The sequence below is a fragment of the Phyllobates terribilis genome, unplaced genomic scaffold (assembly GCF_046119375.1).
Source record: "Phyllobates terribilis strain yellow unplaced genomic scaffold, ASM4611937v1 Scaffold_11__3_contigs__length_659146591, whole genome shotgun sequence".
Classification (NCBI taxonomy): Eukaryota; Metazoa; Chordata; class Amphibia; order Anura; family Dendrobatidae; genus Phyllobates; species Phyllobates terribilis.
In genome coordinates, this window is record NW_027362771.1 from 489,019,872 (window position 1) to 489,043,316 (window position 23,445).

The 23,445-nt window shown below is 42.8% G+C and overlaps 1 protein-coding gene across 3 annotated transcripts in view; it reads right to left on the bottom strand.

The window, feature by feature from the left end:
- Window positions 1-23,445, bottom strand: part of ADRA1A (adrenoceptor alpha 1A) — a 251,406-nt gene that overhangs the window by 18,449 nt on the left and 209,512 nt on the right. For 2 of the 3 annotated variants that reach the window (XM_073653535.1, XM_073653536.1), the window contains exon 3: window positions 4,317-5,154. In XM_073653535.1, the coding sequence (XP_073509636.1) occupies window positions 4,640-5,154 (515 nt within the window). In that variant the 3' untranslated portion in view covers window positions 4,317-4,639. Of the gene's footprint in view, window positions 1-4,316; window positions 5,155-23,445 lie in introns of those variants that run through there. The other variant, XM_073653537.1, reaches the window with a different exon arrangement.

The window sequence follows — 23,445 nt, forward strand, 5'->3', positions numbered from 1 at the left end:
AACTTGGAAGTCCCTTATATTTTTAACAGATGATGGACCTGAGTGGGGACTAGCTTTTTTTGAGGACTGAGTTGAAGCTTTTATTGGGAACATTTTACGTAACATTTATCCGGCGCTCTAGGCTGAGCACTTACATCGGGGTTTCCATCTAATTTTCCAAGTGATGTAATTCAGATGAAACCCCTGCAGGATCCATTCACTGTAATGAGGCAGCAGAGTTACTCTGGACTCCGTCTGGCCTGTGTTTAGCGGTGTCCTTTTTTTCAGAAGTGCACAAAACTGTGGCCAACCGCACTTTTATGCACGCCTAAATCAAATGACACCGTGGGATCCCAGGCTAGACGGCATCCACAGTGGCCTATATCTGCCTCATTACAGGGAATCTTCCATCATGGGTTCTGGCTGAATCACGTATTTCAGAGATTTACACGGAAACTCTGGTGTAAGTGCTCAGCGCAGAGCACAGGATAAATGTGAGCAGAGCCTTACTGGGATCTTTGGGAGACATAATAAACAAATCAGTAGCAGGTGAATAATATTTGTTTTATTTATTTTTTATGCCGTTCCTAGTGTGATATAACTGATTAGATTACTTTATTCTTCGGGTCGGTGCGATTACAGAGATACCAGATTTATATCGGGTTTTTATGACTGACAGCTGTCACACACTAAAATACGCTTTTTTTGCAAAATCTAGTTTTTGCATCACCATATTTTGAGAGCTATAATTTTTCCATATTTCGGCCGATAGAGTCATGTCACGGCTTGTTTTTTGCGGGACGAGTTGAAATTTTTATTGGAACCATTTTTGGGCACGTGACATTTTTTGATTGTTTTCTATTCCGTTTTTTGGGAGGTAAAGTTAACAAAAACAAACACTTCAGGAATTGTTTTTTGAGTTTTTTTTTATGCCGTTCTGCGTGTGGTAAAAGTGATCAGGCAGCGTTATTCTTCGGGTCAGTACGTTTACAGCGATACTACACTTACTGTATTTTTTTTATGTTTTGGCGCTTTCACACAATAAAACAATTTTATAGAAAAAAAAAAAATTTTTTTGCATTGCTTTATTCTGAGCGCTATAACTTTTTTATTTTTTGGCTGATGGAGCTGTATGGCGGCTTTTTTTTGCGGAACAAGATGACGTTTTCAGTGGTACCATTTTTATTTCTATTCTGCTTTTTGATCGCATTTTTTTCCACTTTTTGTTTGGCGATATGATGAAAAAGCATATTTTTTTGCTCCGTTTTTTATTTATTTTTATTACGGTGTGCACAGAAGGAGTTAATTAGTGTGACAATTTTATAGCTCGGGTTGTTTCGGACGCGGCGATCCCAAATATGTGTACTTTTTTTGGTTTTGTAATAATTTACGGATTTATTGGTTTAATATTTTATTTATTTATTTTTATTTATTTTGTGATTTTTTTTTTTAATAGTTTAAAAACTTTTTTTTTACTTTTTTTTACATTTTTACTTAGTCCCTGTATGGGACATTAATTTTTATTTTTCTGATCACTGATCTCATGTAATGTAATACACATATATTACATTATATGAGATCTTCACTGACTGTTTCAGTCAGAGTCTCCTGTCTGACTTCAGCTACATACAGGCTGAAGTCAGACAGGAAGGACACCATATATGGCAGAGCTGGAGGCGGTCATGTGACCTCCAGCTGCCATAGCAACCCCAGGTCCTCAAACGAAACGGAGGTCTTCGGAGGTAAGTAAGACGACCCCCTCTCTTCCTGCTGTCTCCTATATGCCGCGATCACTATAGATCACAGCATATAGAAGACAGCAAAGGGTTAACATCACTGGGACCTGATCTAATCAGGTCCCGATGATGTACCCTGTCAGAGTTAACGCTCTGCACCGGAATCGCAGTGCTTGCAGGACCCTGGGGGTCCTGAGCACTGCGAGACCACCCACCGTTTTTAAACGTCGGCACTGCACAGAGCCCGGCAAGCGCCGACGTTTATCTACAGTGGGCGGTCGGGAACCGGTTAATTGAAATAAACACACAATTCTTTAATGTTCTAAATTAAACCATACTTACCATCACGCCCATTCCAGCTGAAGCCAATGTCTTCTGCAATAAAAGTAAAATAATAAACCAACCTCATTCTTACCTTTCCATGGTTCCCAGGATGGCACCAGCTCTGCTACATTCACATGACAGGCTGGATCGCAGCCGAAAGCTGCCATCCAGCTTGCCATGCCGCAGACAGTGAGAAGCGCAGGCATGCTTGCGCTCCTCAGTATCTGGCTGTGACGGCATCAGGATGAGCCGAGTTCATGACCAATGAACTCAGCTCACCTCATGCACGTCACTGACAGCGCGGGAAAATTCCCCTGCGCATGCGGTGAGCGTGAGAGAATTCTCCTGCGCATGCGATGAGCGCAGGAGAATTCTCCCACGCTGTCAGTGACGTGCATGAGGTGAGCTGAGTTCATTGGACATGACCTTGGCTCATCTTTATGCCGTCACAGCCAGACACTGAGGAGTGCAAGCATGCCTGCGCTTCTCAGTGTCTGCGGCATGGCAAGCTGGATGGCAGCTTTCTGCTGCGATCCAGCCTGTGATGTGAATGTAGCAGAGCTGGAGCCGTCCTGGGAACCATGGAAAGGTAAGGATGAGGTTGGTTTATTTTTTTATTTTTATTGCAGGAGATCGTTTGCTTCAGCTGGAATGGGCGTGATGGTAAGTATGGTTTAATTTAGAACATTAAAGAATTGTGTGTTTATTTCAATTAAAGGACTTTATTCTGGGTGTTTGTGTTTTTTTTTAACTTTGACTATGGGGTTAGTAATGGGGGTGTCTTATAGACGCCTCTCCATTACTAACCTGGGCTTGATGTCAGCTGGCATTATATGCTGACATCAACCCCAGCCCTATTACCCCACTGCCACCGCTACTGGGCAGTGGGAAGAGCGAGGCTAAGTGCCAGAATTGGCGCATCCTATGGATGCGCCATTTCTGGGGCGGCTGACGGCTGGTGTTTCTCGCCTGGGAGGGGGCCAATATTCATGGCACCCTTCCTGGGCTATTAATATCAGCCCCCAGCTGTCTGCCTAGCCTTTGCTAGCTATTAAATTAGGGGGGACCCCACGTCATTTTTTTGAGGGGGTCCCCCATTTTAATAGCTAGTAAAGGCTAGGTATTCAGCTGGGGGCTGATATTAGTAGCCTGGGAAGCTCCGTGGCTATTACCCCCTTCCCAGGCTTCAAACATCTGCCCCAGCCGTCTGCTTAACCTCCGCTAGAGACTAAAATTAAGGGGAACCCCACGCCAATCTTTTTTTTAATAAATCCTTTATTTTAACACTAAATGACAAGTAGAGTAATCAACACTATCACTGTACTTATTATATATGTGACTGACATGTTTCTATCTATCTAATCTATGTGTGAAGCTCTATTCTTTCTGTTCTAAATTGTCGGGTACCGGTGTATGCCGCTGATGAATTGCCTGGCGGCTTTTTTTAAAGAGACGGGTGCATGAAAATCGGAGGGCACTAGTGTGTTCCAAGTGCCCTGCTATGTTTTTCATGCACCCTCCTATATACCCTGCCTGCCTGACGTTTAATTGAGCACCGTTCCCATCAATTTGGGCAATTTTTGACCTTCTGCAGACCGCCGGGGGGGGACCACCAGAAAAATGCTTGAGTTTCCCATAGACTTACATTGGGCTCGTTGCTCGGGTCGAGCACCCGAGTATTCCAATGTGCTCGACCCGAGCTTCGAGCACCAGAGCATTTTAGTGCTCGCTCATCACTAGTCAGGACAGAATGGAGTTGTAATATAGCTGTGTGCATGAGCCCATACTATTTTATTGCACCTGAAAGCTAATGGTATACTGTAAATTGGAATTCATTCCTATTTTATCCTTATGTTATGTTATCAGCTGCTATGCCCTTTTCGCAAAGACAATTTTCTTAAAGTCACAGATGAATAAATTGTGTGCCATTTTGCAATTCTCTGCCAGCGTGACAAGTAATTTCATTGTAGGAATTTGTACTTTGTGTTCTTTCATATATGGAATTTAGAAAGTGTCCAGATGATGAACTCTCTAACAACCCGCTACAGATATTCATAATGAAAACTTTGCATGACCGAGGATACACAAGTTTGGCTGAAAGAACAAATGACACTATTGTTTGTGATTGTGTTTATTGCAAGTGAATTGCAGATGGAAACTTAACCATCCAAAACTAGAATTGGATGTTCTCCACCTGTACAGAGTGCACAGCACATGTCGATTTGACACAGACCTTAACTGGACATAAATAGTACAGCGTTGGCCAATTAGTTTCAGTTGCCATTTCCAAATGACTTTATTTTGGAATAAGATAGCACCATGGAGGCTTTAAAAGCAAGTTTTTATTCCATGCATCCACATCCGAGGTGCAATTATAGCAGCATTGTTCATTATGAGTCGAGGTTCAAAATGTTGAGAGTATAAAAAGTCAATGCTTAAAATGAGGCTCAGATACAATGGAATGTAAAGGGTGTCGACGGGAATCGAACCATTGAACTTGCACAACCAGATTGAACAGAAATACATGGTCACTCCCATTCCACATGCAGCACATGTCTATGAGTATTGGAGCTTACTACAATAGTTTTGTCCTCCTATTCTTAGACAGGTTCTCCATTTTCACTTGTGGAGATTTTATGTATTTTAATTGTAGGAATATTATGACACGTTCGTTTTTTTTCTGCGCCAATACAACAGCAGGTCCGTAAAATTGACTTACTGCTTGTCCTAGTTGTTGAACAGTTTGAAATGTCCTTTGGTGGCCCATATGGAGAAGATGGACTTGGCACTGGAGAAAAGTATTTCCATTCACAGACTCCATCAGTTTTTGTGATCTTGTAGAATGTTTCTCCAGAACCTACTGGGATTCGCACAACATCCCTTTGCTCCTCTGGACTGCGATGCACCGGGCTGCTCAGGATGTATCCCGAAGAGTACTTACTTGAAGCCTGTCTCCTATGAGAGCAGCGACCATGCAGAATGTTCTGGAAGGCCTTCCTAAACTCACGGCTGGAACATGGGTAGATAACTGGGTTGATGCAGCTGTTAAAATAACCCAGCCAAAAGGTTATTTTAAAAATAGTTACAGATGGTTTGGCCGAAGGGTAAAGGGAGCCTGTAAAGTAAGCAAAAAATCAAGTCAGAATGACCACGTCAACACTTAACTAAATAGATCAACATGCATTTATTGAACTTATAGAAAAGTTTTTAGTCTATTGCTGTTCATGAAACCCCAAGGCTATGGCCACATGGACATCATCTGCAGTGGATTTTGTGCAGCCCTGTGGATATGCTGCAGATTTACTGCTGAATTCACCCTCTGCATTGCAATGCATGAAATCCACAGTGGTAATCCACAGAATAAAAGGACATACTGCAGACAAATCTGTAGCTGTGGTCAATTTTTAAAGATTCTCTCCACATCATGTAGATGAGATTTTGTAAAGTTTCACCCACAATGCTGCTACTGTTACTGTTTTACATTGTGGATTTTCCAACCTATCAATCCACATGAAAACCTGCTGCGTCTCCAACCCCTATCCTAAATTTTATCCTAAAAGTTAAAAAAATAAAACTCTTTGAAAAACATATACATTGTGGTCTATCTATTGAAATTCGTGGCATGAAGAAGCTGTGTATACTAGTGATGAGCGAGTATGTTTTGTTAACCCTTTTGCCGAGTATGCTCGGGCCGAGCTCCGAGTATTTACAGCTGCTCGGTAGTGATGAGTGAGTATGTTTTGTTAACCCTTTCGCCGAGTAAGCTCGGGCCGAGCTCCGAGTATTTACAGCTGCTCGGTAGTGATGAGCGAGTATGTTTTGTTAACCCTTTCGCCGAGTACGCTCGGGCTGAGCTCCGAGTATTTACAGCTGCTCGGTAGTGATGAGCGAGTATGTTTTGTTAACCCTTTAGCCGAGTACGCTCGGGCCGAGCTCCGAGTATTTACAGCTGCTCGGTAGTGATGAGCGAGTATGTTTTGTTAACCCTTTCGCCGAGTATGCTTGGGCGAGCACCAAGTAGTTACAGCTGCTCGGTGATATGGTTGAATCGCTCCCGTGTGCAAGATTTGCGACTGTTTGACAGTTTTAATACATGTGAGGAATGTCTATTTCTTACACATTCCTCACATGTAATAAAGCTGTCAAACAGTTGCAAATCATGCACACGGGAGCGATTCAAACACATCACCGAGCAGCTGTAAATACTCGGAGCTCGGCCCGAGCTCGGCGAAAGAGTTAACAAAACATACTCGCTCATCACTAGTGTATACTGTAACATCTCTTATTTTTTGAGCCATGTACCATCCTCCCAAACATAAAACAATGGGAGAGGTTTGTTAAAACTGGCTAATTTTTAGATTTTTAGTGCAAACTTGTACTAGGCAGCCTTAAAATGCACCAAATTTATCACAGTGGATAATGCTAGTTGAGATATTTGGTGCCTTTTTAGACTGTCTAGTCTTATACAACACATTTGTTGGCTTACTTTGTGCCAGAATTTTTTGGCAGAATTTTGAAGCACAGTATTTTATATCAAATTACTCCCCTTTGTAGGACAAATCTCAAAACCTCAGTGTATAAAACAAATATGGCACAAGGCACAAATTGGGCCAGAATTCTGGTGCATTTTGCATAGTAATTCTCCATTATTGCATCCATCCACTTGGTGGTCTGACATTTCAGGCTAGATGTTTGTTAAAAGGGAAAATCCACATTGATATATGACATGTCGCAGTGGTATGTCACTGGTATGTCATAAAAACATTATTGGTGCAAGTCTCTAAGTTTGGACGAGGTTACCAAGGGGCCATAACAAGAGCCTGAATTCCTTTGACAGAGCTGGAGAGTTCAATGACTGTAAATCACTTTCCCAATGCTTTTACTACAGTCCCACAGAAGTTGTGTTAGGTATTGGTTGATCAGTGTGCTTCTCTATGTCTTTTTCATACTCCATACACTAAACTGTATTCTAAAATATAAAGTGACTAGAGTTGAAGTACAGTACATTGAGACCAGAATAACTGAGAGCTTCGGTGGCAGCAGGAAAAATGACGGCAGTCTTGTAGACTCACAGGCATAGTCAAGGCATTGCCCAAACTTTTACTTTAGGTAAACACAAGGAAGGTTTACGATATTATATTATTTAGGGTTTACAGCTGATTACCTATTATTACTGTAAAGTAAAGCACAAAAGGAAATATGGTTTTTATTGTAAAACAAATCTTTATATTTTACATTCTAAAATAACAGATATTTTGGTATCCACCAAGTACCTTGAATGAGCGATGAACAGATAACCCTTTTATTGAAAGACATCGGTTACGTGCTTCCAACACGGCACTTCAGAGGGCTATAGTTATAGTTCCTGATGAACAGTGCCCTGAACCCTCATTCAGGGATTGGTTCAAAACACTAGGCCGAAGCTACTTATTGTATCTCCTGGCAAGACTCCCTGGGAGATTTTACATGGTCTCAGTTAGAGCATCATTTAGCACCCACTTGCCATGGTTGTGACCATATGGTTAGAGTTGGGCAAAAAAAATTTGCAGGACCCTGATTCAGTGATCCTGTTGGTAGTCTGTGGCCACAGAATCAGAGTCCTGCGAGCCTCCTTCTACCTGCCAGTATCTACAATGCCTTGACTAATTAGTAAGCCAAACTTCACAACCATGACATCACTATGGACCTACTAATCAGAAGAGGCGCCAAGTATGTTGGCAGGAAGGAGGCAGTTTGCTGGGCTCTGGTCTGGCAGCCATGGACTACCAATATGACCACGAAACCAGGGTCTTGCGAATCATTTTGCTCAACTCTATATATTTTGTTTCCTGGCCACCTATGTGGTGAAATATGTAATTGGCACATGGCTTGTGCTTTTAAATACAACACTAAACAAGAATTTCCAATGTCTATTTCTGTTTTCAATGGCATAAGCTAAGCACCTTATTAAGAGCATCTTATGCCGGCTCGTTATACAACAGAGACAATTATATATACAGTATACACAGCACTAACCTCTAATCTCAAAACACAGCCTATTCTATTTTAATCCAGACTCTGTAAGGAGCCGACATTCCAAAAATAGTTCCTTAAACAAAATGTAATCATTACTATATTCTTGATACAGAAATTTCTTGATTTGATCGATGTGACATTTCATGATGGATAGAATGGTCATGACAAAATACAATCCCCAAATTGAATTACCAGTGGTGGAGGTCACATGCATTGCGCTAAGCAATCTCTTGTAGTCATGTTATTCTTCTAAGTGGATGATCATGTTGGAGAAATTTCATTTTACTTTGGTTAGAAGGAATGAAAACTTGCTGCTGTCGGTCTTTGTATGTACAGATGAAAATAGAAATCACTAGCTGTCTCTTCTGTCACAATCAGAACTTATGATGTAGGGACAAGTCAAACCGAATATAAAACACATAACAAGAGAGTGTGATCTTTTTACAAGTATATAATTCCTAATATTTATCACTTTAGGATGGTTTCTGTCTATGGGAAAAGTTTTACTAAGGCTGTGAACCCATGATGCGTTTTTTAAGCGTTTCCGCAGCGGCAAAAACACTGCAGAAACGCTTTAAAAACGCATGGTAGAAGGCCTGCCATGTTCCCCAATGATAATCCGCATGTGCTGTGCACATGCTGCGGAAATTTCCGCTGCGGAAAAAAACGCAGCACTACCAATTATTTTGCGGAAGCTCTGCGTTTTCGCCGCCATTGACTTGCATTGAATCGCATTATATCCGTATCACTGCATCTGTACATGCGGAATCCAAGCATTCCAATGTGCGGATGGTGCCCAGGTTTGGAGAAGAGGAGACTCTCCTCCGGACCCGGGTACCATAGTACCTGTAAAAAAAAAGAATAAAATAAAAAATAAATATTATATTTACCTTCTGATGGCCCCCGGTCTCCTTGTCTTGCTTGCCAGCAGATTGCGGTGGACTGAAGGACCTGCACTGACGTCATTTAGTCATGTGACGGCAGGTCCTTTAGTCTACCGCGAGCTGCCGGCAAGCCAGGACGGAGCGAATAAAGACTGCGGGGGCCATCAGAAGGTAAGTATAGATTTATTTTTTATTTTTTTTACCATTCTTTAAGGTCACACTATATAAAATCCATGCCGTTTGCATGGATTTATATAGTGTGACCAAGTTGACAACCCGCATGCGGAAATGCATGTGAAGAACGCTTCACTTCCGCTTGTCCCTGGCAGGAAAAACGCATGTAGAATCCGCATGTACAATCCGCATGTACAATCCGCATGTACAATCCGCATGCGGTTTTTCTGCCAGGGAGATGCAGAAACGCTCAGGAAAAAATCCGGAGCATTTCTGCATCGTGGGCACATAGCCTGAGGTCATGCACTTGTGGTTGGTGGGGTTATACACTTAATATAACTTATATATATGTATACATATATATATATATATATATATATATATATATATATATTTTTATCATATCTATTAGATATCCGAGAAATTAGATAGCTCTATTAAAATGTCACTTTTTGTAGTATTACATTGGACTATTTTCCATTTGTTCACTTTTATAGTTTTATAGAAAAAAAATCTGGGATCATTGAACTGATTTCACAATACAAACTGCAAGCATTAGTAAGTAGATCTTTTAGACCTGATGAGACCGGTGTACTTTGTTTGAAAATCCGCGCCAGAAAAGCTTTTCAATGTTGTGCTCCCTACAATTTATAAGCTCTAGAGAGCTGAAATAGCAGGACTCCAGTCCTTATGTATGTGTCAATTTACTTTAATGTTAGTGTGTCATTAGAAAATGACCTTTTAATTTGATGAGGTTTTTATATTAAATGTATTTTTTTAAATGATATATATTTTTAGTTTTCATAACACTACCTACATTAACAAATATAAGATCGTGCAGTTTTCACACTGGGAGTTAGGTGTAGCAGTAGACCCATATTTCTTCTTCTTCCCATGGACATTAGCAGCAGTAGACTGACTCATAGCCTACTTATTGTATAGAAATATAAGCTGGGCATGCTGTAATCTGGGCAAAGGTCTTTGTGCAGGGAGGGGAAGGTGCTGACCTGTGTCATCACCTATTGTGAATGGTGGATACTGTGTTATCTCCTGTGTACAGAGGTGTTGCCTGTCATTGTCATCATTTCTGTGATGATAGAGACTACTGAAAAGTCTACTGTATAGAATAGGACGTGTGAGTCTAGTACAAAACATCCTGACCACTGAATATTGCGAGTCCTCATTTTTTTTTAATGTAAAATAGTGATATGGAAATCTGAAAAAAAACATTATCAACAATTTTTAAACATTATACTAAACACAAAACATTCTTTACACTATAAGGCATTTTCTGATGACACATTCCCATTAAAGCTTCAGTGCCCCACAGACTATTATGACACATTTTTTTTTATCAGGCAAAGGGACGTAAAGTGGATGTGGCACAAAAAAAGTGCATTTTAATTAATAGAGCTTTGGAATAATAATTTCCATATTTGGATGTGTTATGAAAACATGTTCCTGTGCTGATATAACTTTATAAATGTGTCCCTGCTATGTACTGTCTTATTTGCTGTGCTTGGCCATGCACAGCTGCTCCAGTTTTTGATCGGCATATACCACAGCTCCTGGCCAGGGGAGGAGACCACTTATTATAAGTGAGTATATGGACAAAACACAAATGGCTTGTATCTGCTGCTTTCTAAGGTAACACGTTTCCCTGCCAGTTTTATCACAGAAGTGAGTGTTTCTGCCACTTCTCCAGCCCTCAAATATCATCATAAATCAAGTCAGTGACGTCTCATCTGCTGCCGGTGCTTCTGCACCACTGACTTGATTTATGATGAGCTCACAGGATTGACAACATGGCAAAAATACTCACTCCTGTGATAAAACAGGCAGTGGAATGAATTACCTCAGAAAGCAACAGCTGCAAGCCCCTGCTGTGTCGTCTGTATACTCTCTTATCTAACTTGACCTATGCTTCCTTACCTGGACGGAACTGTGGTATATGCCAACCAAGAACTGGAGCAGATCTGCATGGTCTAACACAGTACATAAGGGTATATAGCAGGGGCACAGTTATAAGATCAGCACAGGAATATTTTTTTTAACTCATCCAATTGTGGACTCATTATTATTCCAAGATCTATTATTTAAAACGTACCTTGTTCGTGCGACAAACAAAGCCCGGATACCACTACGACCTCTGCCTGGTAAATATGAGAAATTAGAGTGTATTTATGACAAGCACAAACTGGCAATATACTTCAAGACATGAAACTATATGCTACTTATAAACACCAAAAACAACCGTACTCGCATAGAAAGATATGATCAATGAGATTTTATAAAATGTAAATGGCTTTACTACAGAGCGGAGCTCTTGAGACACAGCGGGATTGTGCTGTCTACTGATTTATATGGTGACAACGTTACATTTTATGAAAGCGGATGAATCTGGGAATTTAATGTAATCTCCTGAAGTAGCACTGTTAAACAATTATAGATCTGCAGGCCCAGAGCAGAATAATAATGCACTTAGAGCCATCCCTTGCTCCTTCAGCTTCATACTGAAGGGCTTCTTATATCGGCACTTGTTGGAAGGTCGGAGGTGTAGATAAGGAAGGTTATTCTAAATGTCAATATAAAGACTTTAAAGAAGTGATCGAAAGACAACATCTCAATAATAATAATACAAGTTTATGGATTTCTAGGATTGAGTTTTTCTTTAGACTCCTGGTGACTTTTTTATTTGGTCCATGATTTATTATTAGTGAATGAAAAAGCAATACTTACTTCTATGTAAGTACAGGTACTGAGATTATATCAGAAGGAGGCATTGATACAAGTCATGTATTTTTTTGGTAGACATTCTTTTAAACCCTTATAAGACCAGGTGAATTTCTTTGTTACTGTATAATCCTTCAGGTTTTTTTTATATATACTTTCTTTAGTCAATATTTTTCAGAACTTATAGGGGATGTCTGGTGAAAACAAGTTATCATAGCTCTACAAGATGAAGTGGCAGTGCGCATGCTCGATTGCCACTCCATTCATTCCTTATGGGCATGCTGAGTGCAGCACTCAGCTTTTTCTGGCAGTCCCACAAAAAAATAAATGAAGCAGCAGTTGGGCATGAACTTTGCCGTTCAATTTTAATGGGGATAAAAGTACCTCCTTTGGGATAAAAAAATCCCTGTTCTGCCTGTCAGTGCAAGTCCCAGTGGTTGGACTGGTTAATAAGTTATCAACTATATAATTAAAGGGTGATTCTCAAAATCATAAGGTGGACTGTTTTCTATACATAGAGAATTACTCATGGACAAAAACCACATACCCAGCAGTTGTTAATTATTAAGGGCGTGTAGAAATCCCAAAAGATCTCTTTCTGATGAAGTGCTTAGTGTGTTGGTATAAATATACACACTACTGTTATCCGGTTTGACAGATTTATAATAGATCTAATATGGTGAACGCCTCCAGGTATAGGAACACTTATATTTTAGACTAGATGGTGGCCCGATTCTAACGCATCGGGTATTCTAGAATATGTATGTGGCAGACCGGACGCAATCAGCAGAGCGGTGTTTAAATTTAGCGCCAAAATCGCTGATTGGTTGCGGCCGGCAACCGCGACCAATCAGCAAAGCGGTGTTTAAATTTGGCGACTATATCGCTAATTGGTCACGGCCGGCGGTCGCGACTAATCAGCAGAGCGGGGTTTAAATTTGGCGACAATAATGCTGATTGGTCGCGGCCGGCGACCGCGACCAATCAGCAGAGCGGTGTTTATATTTGGCGCCAAAGGGGAGATACGTGGCACTCCTAAGCTTATGGGTGCTCAGATAGGATTCCACTCCTATTTATGAAAAGTTATAATGCGCCTTACACAAAGCACGGTAGTGATTTTCCCCAAGCGCTTTAAGCAGTAACTGCTGAGCATCGATAGTTTTTTCTCCTCCATATAACCCTGCCACTCATTGACTCTCCTTGTTTCCACTGGGCAGATCCTGGGTAACCAAGTTCTGATGAAGGCCGAATGAGGCCGAAACGTAAACTTAATGAATCATGATAATAAAAAATTGTTTTTGAAATCTTTTCACTGAAATTTGGAGTGCCAGATTCTTACTTTTCAATAATGGTGATTGGTCACGGCCGGGACCATTCAGCAGAGCGGTGTTTAAATTTGGCGGCAATAATGCTGATTAGTCGCGGCCGGCAATTTGGTGCCAACAATGCTGATTAGCCGCGGCCGGCAACCGCGACCAATCAGCAGAGCAGGGTTTAAATTTGGCGCCAAAATCGCTGATTGGTGGCGGCCGGCGGTCGTGACCAATCAGCAGAGCGGGGTTTAAATTTGGCGCCAATAATGCTGATTAGTCGCGGCCGGCAACCGAGACCAATCAGCAGAGCGGGGTTTAAATTTGGCGCCAATACTGCTGATTGGTCTCGGCCGGCGACCGCGAGCAATCAGCAGAGCGGGGTTTAAATTTGGCGCTAAAAATGCTGATTGGTCGTGGCGTGCGACCGCGACCAATCAGCAGAGCGGGGTTTAAATTTGGCGCCAAAATCGCTGATTGGTCGTGACCGCGACCAATCAGCAGAGCGGCGTTTAAATTTGCCGCCCATATCGCTGATTGGTCGCGGGCGGCGGCTGCGGTGTTACTGAGAACGGGGAGTGGCGTTGATGTGCGGGTACTTTCGGTGTGAGTAGCCGGGAGATGAACGGCTAGCGCCAGTCATCTCCCGGCTGCATCGCCGCTGACTTCCATGCGTCTACCGTTGGGAGATCAGCGGCTAGTGCCGCTGATCTCCCGATGGCAAGTGTGAAGGGAGGACCGGGGAGCGAGGCCGCCGGTCGGGGTACTTGTGCTGCGTGCAGCCAGGAGATGAGTGGCTGGCACCGCTCATCTCTCGGCTGCGTCGCCGCTGATCTCCCGACGGTGGCCTAAATGTTTAAAATCCGGCGCCAATTCGCGGACGTGCTGCGGCAGTCGCTGATTGATCGTGGCCGGCTGGGCGCGACCAATCAGCGAACCGTGTTACTGAGTACTGGAGAGCGAGTTTAAATTTGCCGCCCATATCGCTGATTGGTCGCGGCCGGCCACCGCGACCAATCAGCAGAGCGGGGTTTAAATTTGGCGCCAATACTGCTGATTAGTCGCGGCCGGCATCCGCGACCAATTAGCAGAGCGGGGTTTAAATTTGGCCCCAAAATCGCTGATTGGTCGCGGTCGGCCGCGACCAATCAGCAGAGCGGTGTTTAAATTTGTCGGCAAGATCGCTGATTGGTCGCGGGCATCGTCCGCGACCAATCAGCACAGCAGTGTTTAAATATGTCGGCAAGATCGCTGATTGGTCGCGTGCAGCGTCCGCGACCAATCAGCACAGCAGTGTTTAAATGTGTCAGCAAGATCGCTGATTGGTCGCGGGCAGCGTCCGCGACCAATCAGCACATCAGTGTTTAAATGTGGCTCCAAGATCGCTGATTGGTCGCGGGCAGCGTCCGCGACCAATCAGCACAGCAGTGTTTAAATGTGGCGCTAAGATCGGTGATTGGTCGCGGGCAGCGGCCGCGACCAATCAGCACAGCGGTGTTTAACTTTTGAGCCAAGATCACTGATTGGTCACGGTCTCCAGCCGTGACCAATCAGCGAATCGTATTGGTGAGGACCGGGGAGCGACGCTGCCTGTGCGGCTACTTCCGCTGCAAGAAGCCGGGAGATGAGCGACTGCTCGCAGCAGAAGTATCCCGACCCGCAGCGCCGCTCCCCGGTCCTCCCTTGACACCCTAGCCGCATGGAGGTCAGCGCCGCTGCCTGTGCGGCCACTTCTGCTGCGAGAAGCCGGGAGATGAGCGGCTGTTCGCAGCAGAAGTATCCTGACCCGCAGTGCCGCTCCCCGGGCCTCCCTTTCGCATGGAGGTCAGCGGTGCCGGCGGTCGAGGTCCTTCTGCTGCTACCGGCCGGGAGATGAATGCCTCGCGCCGGTCATCTCCCGGCTGCATCTCCGTCCCGCAGATGAGCCGCTAACGGCCGCCATCTTTTTTCTGAAATCCCGCGTCGCTGATTGGCCGCTGCCGGACCAATGAGCGACGCGGGATTTCCTGGACAGACAGACAGACAGACAGACGGGATAAGACGATTATATATATAGATACAGTACAACATGTTTTGATCATGTCATGTCTAATGGTAATTCATAAATGGGCATAAAAAGATTTCCTTTATCATATACTCAATGATGGCATAATGATCATTAATATAGCAAAGTGCACTCATGGAGTGAGATGTGCCAAACGTCACAGGAATGCCTCTATTGCCTCTATTGCAATAGTTTAAGATGTCTTTCTATGTGGGTATCATGATAAATAGATAAGGCAGGTATGCTAATAATAATGCCTTATCTACTTATCATGATACCCACATGGAAAGACATCTTAAACTATTGGGCCTCCTGAGGAGCCACTGGGGCAAAACGCGTAGAGACAATAGAGGCATTCCTGTGATGTTAGGCACATCTCACTGGATGAGTACAATTTGCTATATTAATGCTCATGATGCCATCATTGAGTATATGATAAAGGAAATCTTTTTATATCTTTTTATGAATTACCATTAGACATGACATGATCAAAACATGTTGTACTGTATCTAAAATATGTGTTCCTATACCTGGAGGGGTTCACCATATTATACCAACGCACTAAGCACTTTATCAAAAAGAGATCTTTTGGGATTTCTACACTCTCTTAATATGGTTGAATAATTAACAGCTGCTGGGTATGTGGTTTTTATCCAGTGGATTGTGACTTTTTCGATTGATCAGGTAATAATATCAGTGTATCAGTCAAATATTTTTTGTCATAACACCTACACCTCCCTTAGCGTTGAGGATTTTTGATGTATTAGCCTAGGGTTGTGGACATATCACCTCATTTATAGGGAGAGCCAGGGACCTTTAGGGTCAGTCGCCGAGGAGCGGGGGCACCACAACATTCCCCCAAGGGTGCCAACCTCCGCTGTGAGGTAGGGAAAGGGTAGGTTAGGTCTAGGGTATCAGCTAGACCTACATTTGACAATTAGTTTATTTTCCCTTGTGTGTAGTGTACTGTTTATGTGTGCTCCATTTTCGTGGGTCAAGAGGTTCTTGATCTTTTTAATATAGTTGTATATTTAAAATAAACTTATTCATTTTAAAATTCTATATATCTCAAAATATACACATCTATAAGGTTTATGCTAGTATATCAGCCTATGTATTAAGAGTACAAAGAAAGCTCTGTCTACCCATGTCTGATATGGGTGTTGATCACCCCACAGATGTCCTCGCCTCTGCCCTTATGTGCTGAGATCAGCATTGATAGTGCCATAAAATGTATTTAGCTGGCCATACATATAAGATTGCTGATGGCTCTGCGTTTATTCAGCTGACATCTCGCTCTCCCAATTCCTTAACACATATGAATGTTCTGCTCAATTAACAGTTCATGGACCTGATTCATCAACGAGATTACGCCAGAATTATCTTTAAAGAATCACAACATTTTTGCATAATGCGGAATCGTACAAGAATTTTTGAGACTTTTGGCATTTTCCTGACAGTTTTTCTCTTCTACACCTAAGTAAGTGAAGCTGGAGAATGATGGGGGCAGGATGCCACAGCTTGTCTAATTCATGACCTCAGTTACTGACTTGAGTAAGATTTGTAGTGAGACTCATGGAGGCACACACCACTGATGCTCCTGGTTCGTTAAGAGGCATGCGTGTTTTGGAAGAGGAAGACAGCAAGTGCAAAAAATATCAGGCCCATGATCACTATTTTATCTCACACTTTTATAAGCATTGGCCATTAAGTCTTTGTTCTTGTCACCTCTTGAGTCCAGCCAAGGAACGGATTGAATGAACAGATTGTTATATGTGTTCAGGCAAATAAGTAGGAGGACACAGCTGTAAGGTGTAAAGTCCTATACTTTAAACAATCCTCACTCTTTAGATACTGCAAGAATCATTCACAGAGAGGTTAAGTGCGTAACAATTACTGGAAGACAGCCATGGATCCTCCATCAAATAACATGAAAGGAAAGTAGTTAGAAGACATGTGTGTGATTTATAACGTGGAGGATATTAAAAGCACAGTTTTGTTTCACAGATTTGGTGGAAAGCGGATTAGTTTTGATTCTTATATTGAGGGAAAATGGATTAAGATACTATATATAAACTCTATATATATATAAATTCGACTTCTTTAAAAAAAAACAAGAAGATCACAAAAATAGTTTGACACATGTAATAAATATGCTGTAGGTCTTTCTATGTTTTCATGGTTTGCATTATGACTTAATCCTAAAACATGGTGTAATATAATACGTTAATGGCTTATGAAAGGTACTCATACTACTTGGGAGATTCAGCTGGAAGAAAGAAATTAGGAAAAAGTAGGCAAAATAGTGCAAGACTCCTCAAGAAGGAAGGATACTCAATCTAGTTTCACCTATAAGAAGAGCCTACCCTGTAGATCAATATCAACTCTACTCTGTTTTGTTGAAGAGCAACATCTCTAAAACAGGGCTGTCTACAGATAGGCATCTCTGAATTGACTAATAAATCATATCTCATGGTGGCTCAGTGGTTAGCACTGTAGCCTGGCAGCCCTAGGGTCCTGGGTTCAAATTCCACCAAGGACAAAATCTGGATGGAGTTTGTATGTTCTCCCAGTTTTTGTGTGGGTTTCCTCCGGCTTCTCCGGTTTCCTCGCACACTACAAAGACATCCTTATAGGGAATTTAGATTGTGAGCTCCAATGGGGATAGCGATGATGATATCTGTAAAGTGCTGCAGAATATGATGGTGCTATATACGCAAAGCAGAAACAGAATAAAAAAATATCTCTAAAGGGTCAGATACTGACTTACAGTGCATCCTCCTATGGGTGGCATCAGAGAGACAATTAGTTTTCTTCTCTCTGGAATTGAAGGGAAGCTGTCATATCTCCAAATGTTATTAACCTGCAGAAAGGGGGTTAATCTGCAGATTAACATCGTTCTGAGGTTTCCCGACCGCTGAACTGAATGCCCAGCTACTGGGAGAAAATTAATTGTATTCCTCCCAGCAGCCACCGCCTTTCAGATATAGAGTAGTGCCGATGCAGCTTTAGTCACCTCTCAGTACACACTGAGTGTGTATACAGTATATATATTTGGATTTTTTTGTACAGGCATTTTTTCCAGGTGTCTATGAAGTTTTATTAAAAAACTTCTAGAGAATAATTGCTGAAAAAATACCATACCTTTCTCATGTTTGATTTGAAAAACAATATTAAAAGTCCAAAAAATCTGATTGCTTCCATGTATGTCGGTAGACACAATCATTATACAGAATTTTGTTTTTCACCGTAATTAGAACTAAGAGCCAAACTTTAGCCAGGAAAAAAAACACTTTATAATAACTTATTATAAATTCTAATGCAATACAATATTTCATAATTAGATAAATGATTGATAAATGTAACGGGTTATTAACACAATTTTCATGAATCTTCATATAAGGTTAGTACACATACTGTAAATGTAAAGTAATGTGTACAATAACATACCTAAATCTAGTTCAGATTGATCACTGCCTCTCTGCCCATTCTCGCTGGGCAGGTCACCACTTGAGCTAATGCAAACAGTTTATATGTGCTAGGACTAATCTGGTGGAGATTACTACAAACACTTCACATCTGCTTTCACTAAAATGACTTTTATTACCCTTTGTCCTATGAAAGTGAGTGCAACAAATACCCAGTCAGGGTGAGTTTATGGAAAATGGATAGCACACCAATTCCCCATTTCAAATGACAGCTGCCCTTTTCAAACACAGACAGGGGGGCTTAGCAGGTTCTCAAGCATTTTTAAATATTTCCCTCGGCCCTGAAAAGTCCTGTACTCAACCTTTTTGACAAGTTCTAAACATTTTATCAGGCATGCCATCAGAATACATCTGAAATATTCCAATGCATGCTATCCAGTACACATATTTTATAGGTATGAAATATGGAGACAAATAAACCTTTTAGTTTTTTCTTCCTCTTTTGCTTCTTCATTTTCATCTGCCAAAAGCAAAACTGTTTATTTTTCATCAAAAATAGCCATATGATGGTTTGAATTTTGCAGCTCGAATTGTATTTTGGAATTTTATCATTTAAATTTATCATATACTGGCCTGCATATCAGGACAAAAAAAATGTTTGTGGGATACAATGATGCAAAAAAAACCTTAATGGTTGGTCTTGAGTAGTTTAAACTACATTTACTGTGTGGTAAAAATGGACTGGTAACTTTATTTGGGGGGTCAGTACAATTATAGAGATACCATATACTGTATATGAACAAATATACAGATACAGTGGATATAAAAAGCCAACATACCCATGTTAAAATGCCAGTTTTTTTTCATGTAAACAAATCATAACAGAACTTTCTCCACCTTTAATGTCCCCCTTAATCTGTACAAATCCATTGAGAAATAAACAGAAATAATTTTGAGGGAAGGAGAGGTAGGGATAACTAAATTAAAACTAATGTGGTAGCATACATGTGAACATCCTCTTATAATTGGGGATATGGTGGTGTTCAGAATTAGCCATCACATTTAAACTCTTGCTATACAGTAGTACAGTAATCAGTACATAGCCGCCATCATTTACAGGGAATCTGATTAACCCCATATTCTATATAACCCCATATAAACAGCTGTCCTGTTCTGGTACTTTTCTTAATTGTACTTTTCTTAATTGCACTTTACAGCAAAAACCTTACAACACAGCAAAGGAATCTCATTGTTGAAAGTTATCAGTCAGGAGAAGAGTATAAAAAAAATGTACAAGGCATTACACATACAGTACCATGGAACACATTGAAGACAGTCATCAAGAAGTGGTTTAAATTTGGTACAACAGTAACATTACCTAGAACTAGACTTCCCTTGATGAAAAGACAAGAAGAAAATCAGTCTGAAAGGCGGCCAAGACGCCTACAGTAACATTAAAGGAGCTGCAGGAATTTCTGGAAAGTACTGGTTACGTACTGCATGTGACCACAATTTCCCGGATTCTTCACGTCTCGTCTGTGGAGTAGGGTGGCAAGACAGAAACCTTTCATCACGAAAGAAAACATCCAAGCCCGTCTATGTTTTGCCAAAACAACTTCAAGTTTGCAAAAAGCATTTGACCATAGTTCCAAAATGTATGTTTGGCACAAAGCCAGTATTATGCTTGACTAAAAGAACACTATACCTACAGTGAAGCAGGGTGGAGGCAGCATTTTAATTATTTCAGGCTGTTTGGCAGATGGAACTTGGGCTTTAGTCTAGGTAAAGGGAATTATGAATAGTTCCAAATATCAGTAAATGTTGCAACAAAACCTTCAGGCCTCTGCTAAAAAGTTGAATATGAAGAGGAATTTCATCTTTCAGTATGACAACGACTCTATGCTTATCTCCAAATCAACAAAAGAATGGCTTCACCAGAAGAATTTCAACATTTTGGAATGGCACAGCCAGAGCCAAGACCTGAATCCAGTTGAAAATCTATGGGTTGATATGAAGAGGGCCCTGTACACAGAAGATGCCCTCACAATCTGATAGATTTGGAGCGCTACTGCAAGGACAAGTGTGTAAAGATTGCCAATTCTAGATGTGTCGTGCTGATAGACCCCTGCCCATAAAGACTGTCACAAATTTAAAAGGTAAGTCAACAAAGTATTCGTTTAACAGTGGGCATATTTATGCAACCACATTATTTTGGTTCTAGATTTTTCTTTTTTCAGCTGAAAATATTTCAGTTTATTTTTTAATCGACTTATACAGATTATGGGTGATATTAAAGGTGTTAAAAAATCTGAAATGAATCTTCTTGGTATGATTTTTTTACATGACAAAAACCTGACATTTGAATAGGGGGGTGTGTAGACTTTTTATACTCACTGTCAGGGCCAGCGTCAGCACCCGGCGCACCCGGACAAGTGCCGGTGCCCTGAGCAGGCAGGGGGGTCCCACTCGCCGTCGGGCACCCCGCCGCGCTATGGGACTTGGGAGCGGAGGAGAGCGGTGCCAGTGCCGGTTCCCCCCCCCCGCTTGCTTAGGGCCCCGGCAGCCGGCGCAATGCTTACCCCTCCCCGTGCCTCCGCAGCGAGTCCTGTCTCTTTTGTGGCTGCTGCACAGTGACGCCTCAGGTCAGAGGGCGCTGTAACGTCTTTCCACCGCGCTCTCTCCTGAGACGTCACAGCGCAGAGTGGGAAGACGCCGGTGCGCGTGAGGCGCAGCGGCAGCAGGTGAGAAGTGAGGTGAGTATTTGATTTTCTTTTATTGTATGGAGGCGTGGGGCATTATATGGTGGGGTGGGGTGTGACATCCTGCATGGGGCATTATAAGGGAGGGGGTGTGTGTGACATCCTGCATGGGGCATTATAAGGGAGGGTGTGTGTGTGACATCCTGCATGGGGCATTATAAGGGAGGGGGTGTGTGTGACATCCTGCGTGGCGCATTATAAGGGAGGTGGGTGTGTGACATCCTGCATGGGGCATTATAAGGGAGGGGGGTGTGTGACATCCTGCATGGGGCATTATAAGGGAGGGGGTGTGTGACATCCTGCATGGGGCATTATAAGGGAAGGGGGGTGTGTGACATCCTGCATGGGGCATTATAAGGGAGGGGTGTGACATCCTGCATTGGGCATTATAAGCGATGGGGTGTGTGTGACATCCTGCATGGGGCATTATAAGGGAGGGGGTGTGTGTGACATACTGCATGGGGCATTATAAGGGAGGGGTGTGTGTAACATCCTGCATGGGGCATTATAAGGGAGGGGGGGTGTGACAACCTGCATGGGGCATTATAAGGGAGGGGGTGTGTCTGACATCCTGCATGGGGCATTATAAGGGAGGGGGGTGTGACATCCTGCATTGGGCATTATAAGGGAGGGGGTGTGTGTGACATCCTGCGTGGGGCATTGTAAGGGAGGTGGGTGTGTGACATCCTGCATGGGGCATTATAAGGGAGGGGGGTGACATCCTGCATTGGGCATTATAAGGGAAGGAGGGTGTGTGACATCCTGCATGGGGCATTATAAGGGAGGGGTGTGACATCCTGCATTGGGCATTATAAGCGATGGGGTGTGTGTGACATCCTGCATGGGGCATTATAAGGGAGGGGGTGTGTGTGACATACTGCATGGGGTATTATAAGGGAGGGGTGTGTGTAACATCCTGCATGGGGCATTATAAGGGAGGGGGGGTGTGACAACCTGCATGGGGCATTATAAGGGAGGGGGTGTGTCTGACATCCTGCATGGGGCATTATAAGGGAGGGGGGTGTGACATCCTGCATTGGGCATTATAAGGGAGGGGGTGTGTGTGACATCCTGCGTGGGGCATTGTAAGGGAGGTGGGTGTGTGACATCCTGCATGGGGCATTATAAGGGAGGGGTGTGACATCCTGCATTGGGCATTATAAGCGAGGGGGTGTGTGTGACATACTGCATGGGGCATTATAAGGGAGGGGTGTGTGTGACATCCTGCATGGGGCATTATAAGGGAGGGGGGGGTGACATCCTGCATGGGGCATTATAAGGGAGGGGGTGTGACATCCTACATGGGGCATTATAAGGGAGAGGGGGTGACATCCTGCATGGGGCATTATAGGGGGAGGGTGTGTGTGACATCCTGCATGGGGCATTATAAGGGAGGGGGTGTGTGTGACATCCTGCGTGGGGCATTATAAGGGAGGTGGGTGTGTGACATCCTGCATGGGGCATTATAAGGGAGGGGGGTGTGTGACATCCTGCATGGGGCATTATAAGGGAGGGGGGTGTGTAACTGTTATGTTCTGCTACCAGAGCTAAGGAAAGAGAGGAGATCTGTCCCTACGATAGAACTCAGCTTAATCCCTACGATGTAACAGGGGACCTGATCCTGCGATCAGACCTGCTAAAGTCCTAAGCTAGTCTGTACGGAGACCTATAGATGTGGGGAAGGAATCCCTACAAGTACTAAGGACTGGGAGTAAAATGGGACACCTCCTAACAGAAATAGTAGCAGACAGACGAACAAACAAAATATATAGAACATAGAGGTCCGTAGACCAAGCAAACTAACAGAGTTAGATACAGAGCACAGGCTAGCTAGAAAGTAGTTAAACAATGAAGTCCAGCAAAGCCAGAAGGGCGGAGCAGGATTAAATAGGCCAACAAGGTCATGTGACCAGCAAAGGAAAAAACCTAAGAACAAGGTTCTAACAGTACCCCCCCTTCTAAGAGGATCCTCCGGATCCCCTAGGACCAGGCTTATCAGGAAATCTCCTGTGAAACGCTCTGATAAGTCTGGACGCGGAAACATCATCCGACCTCACCC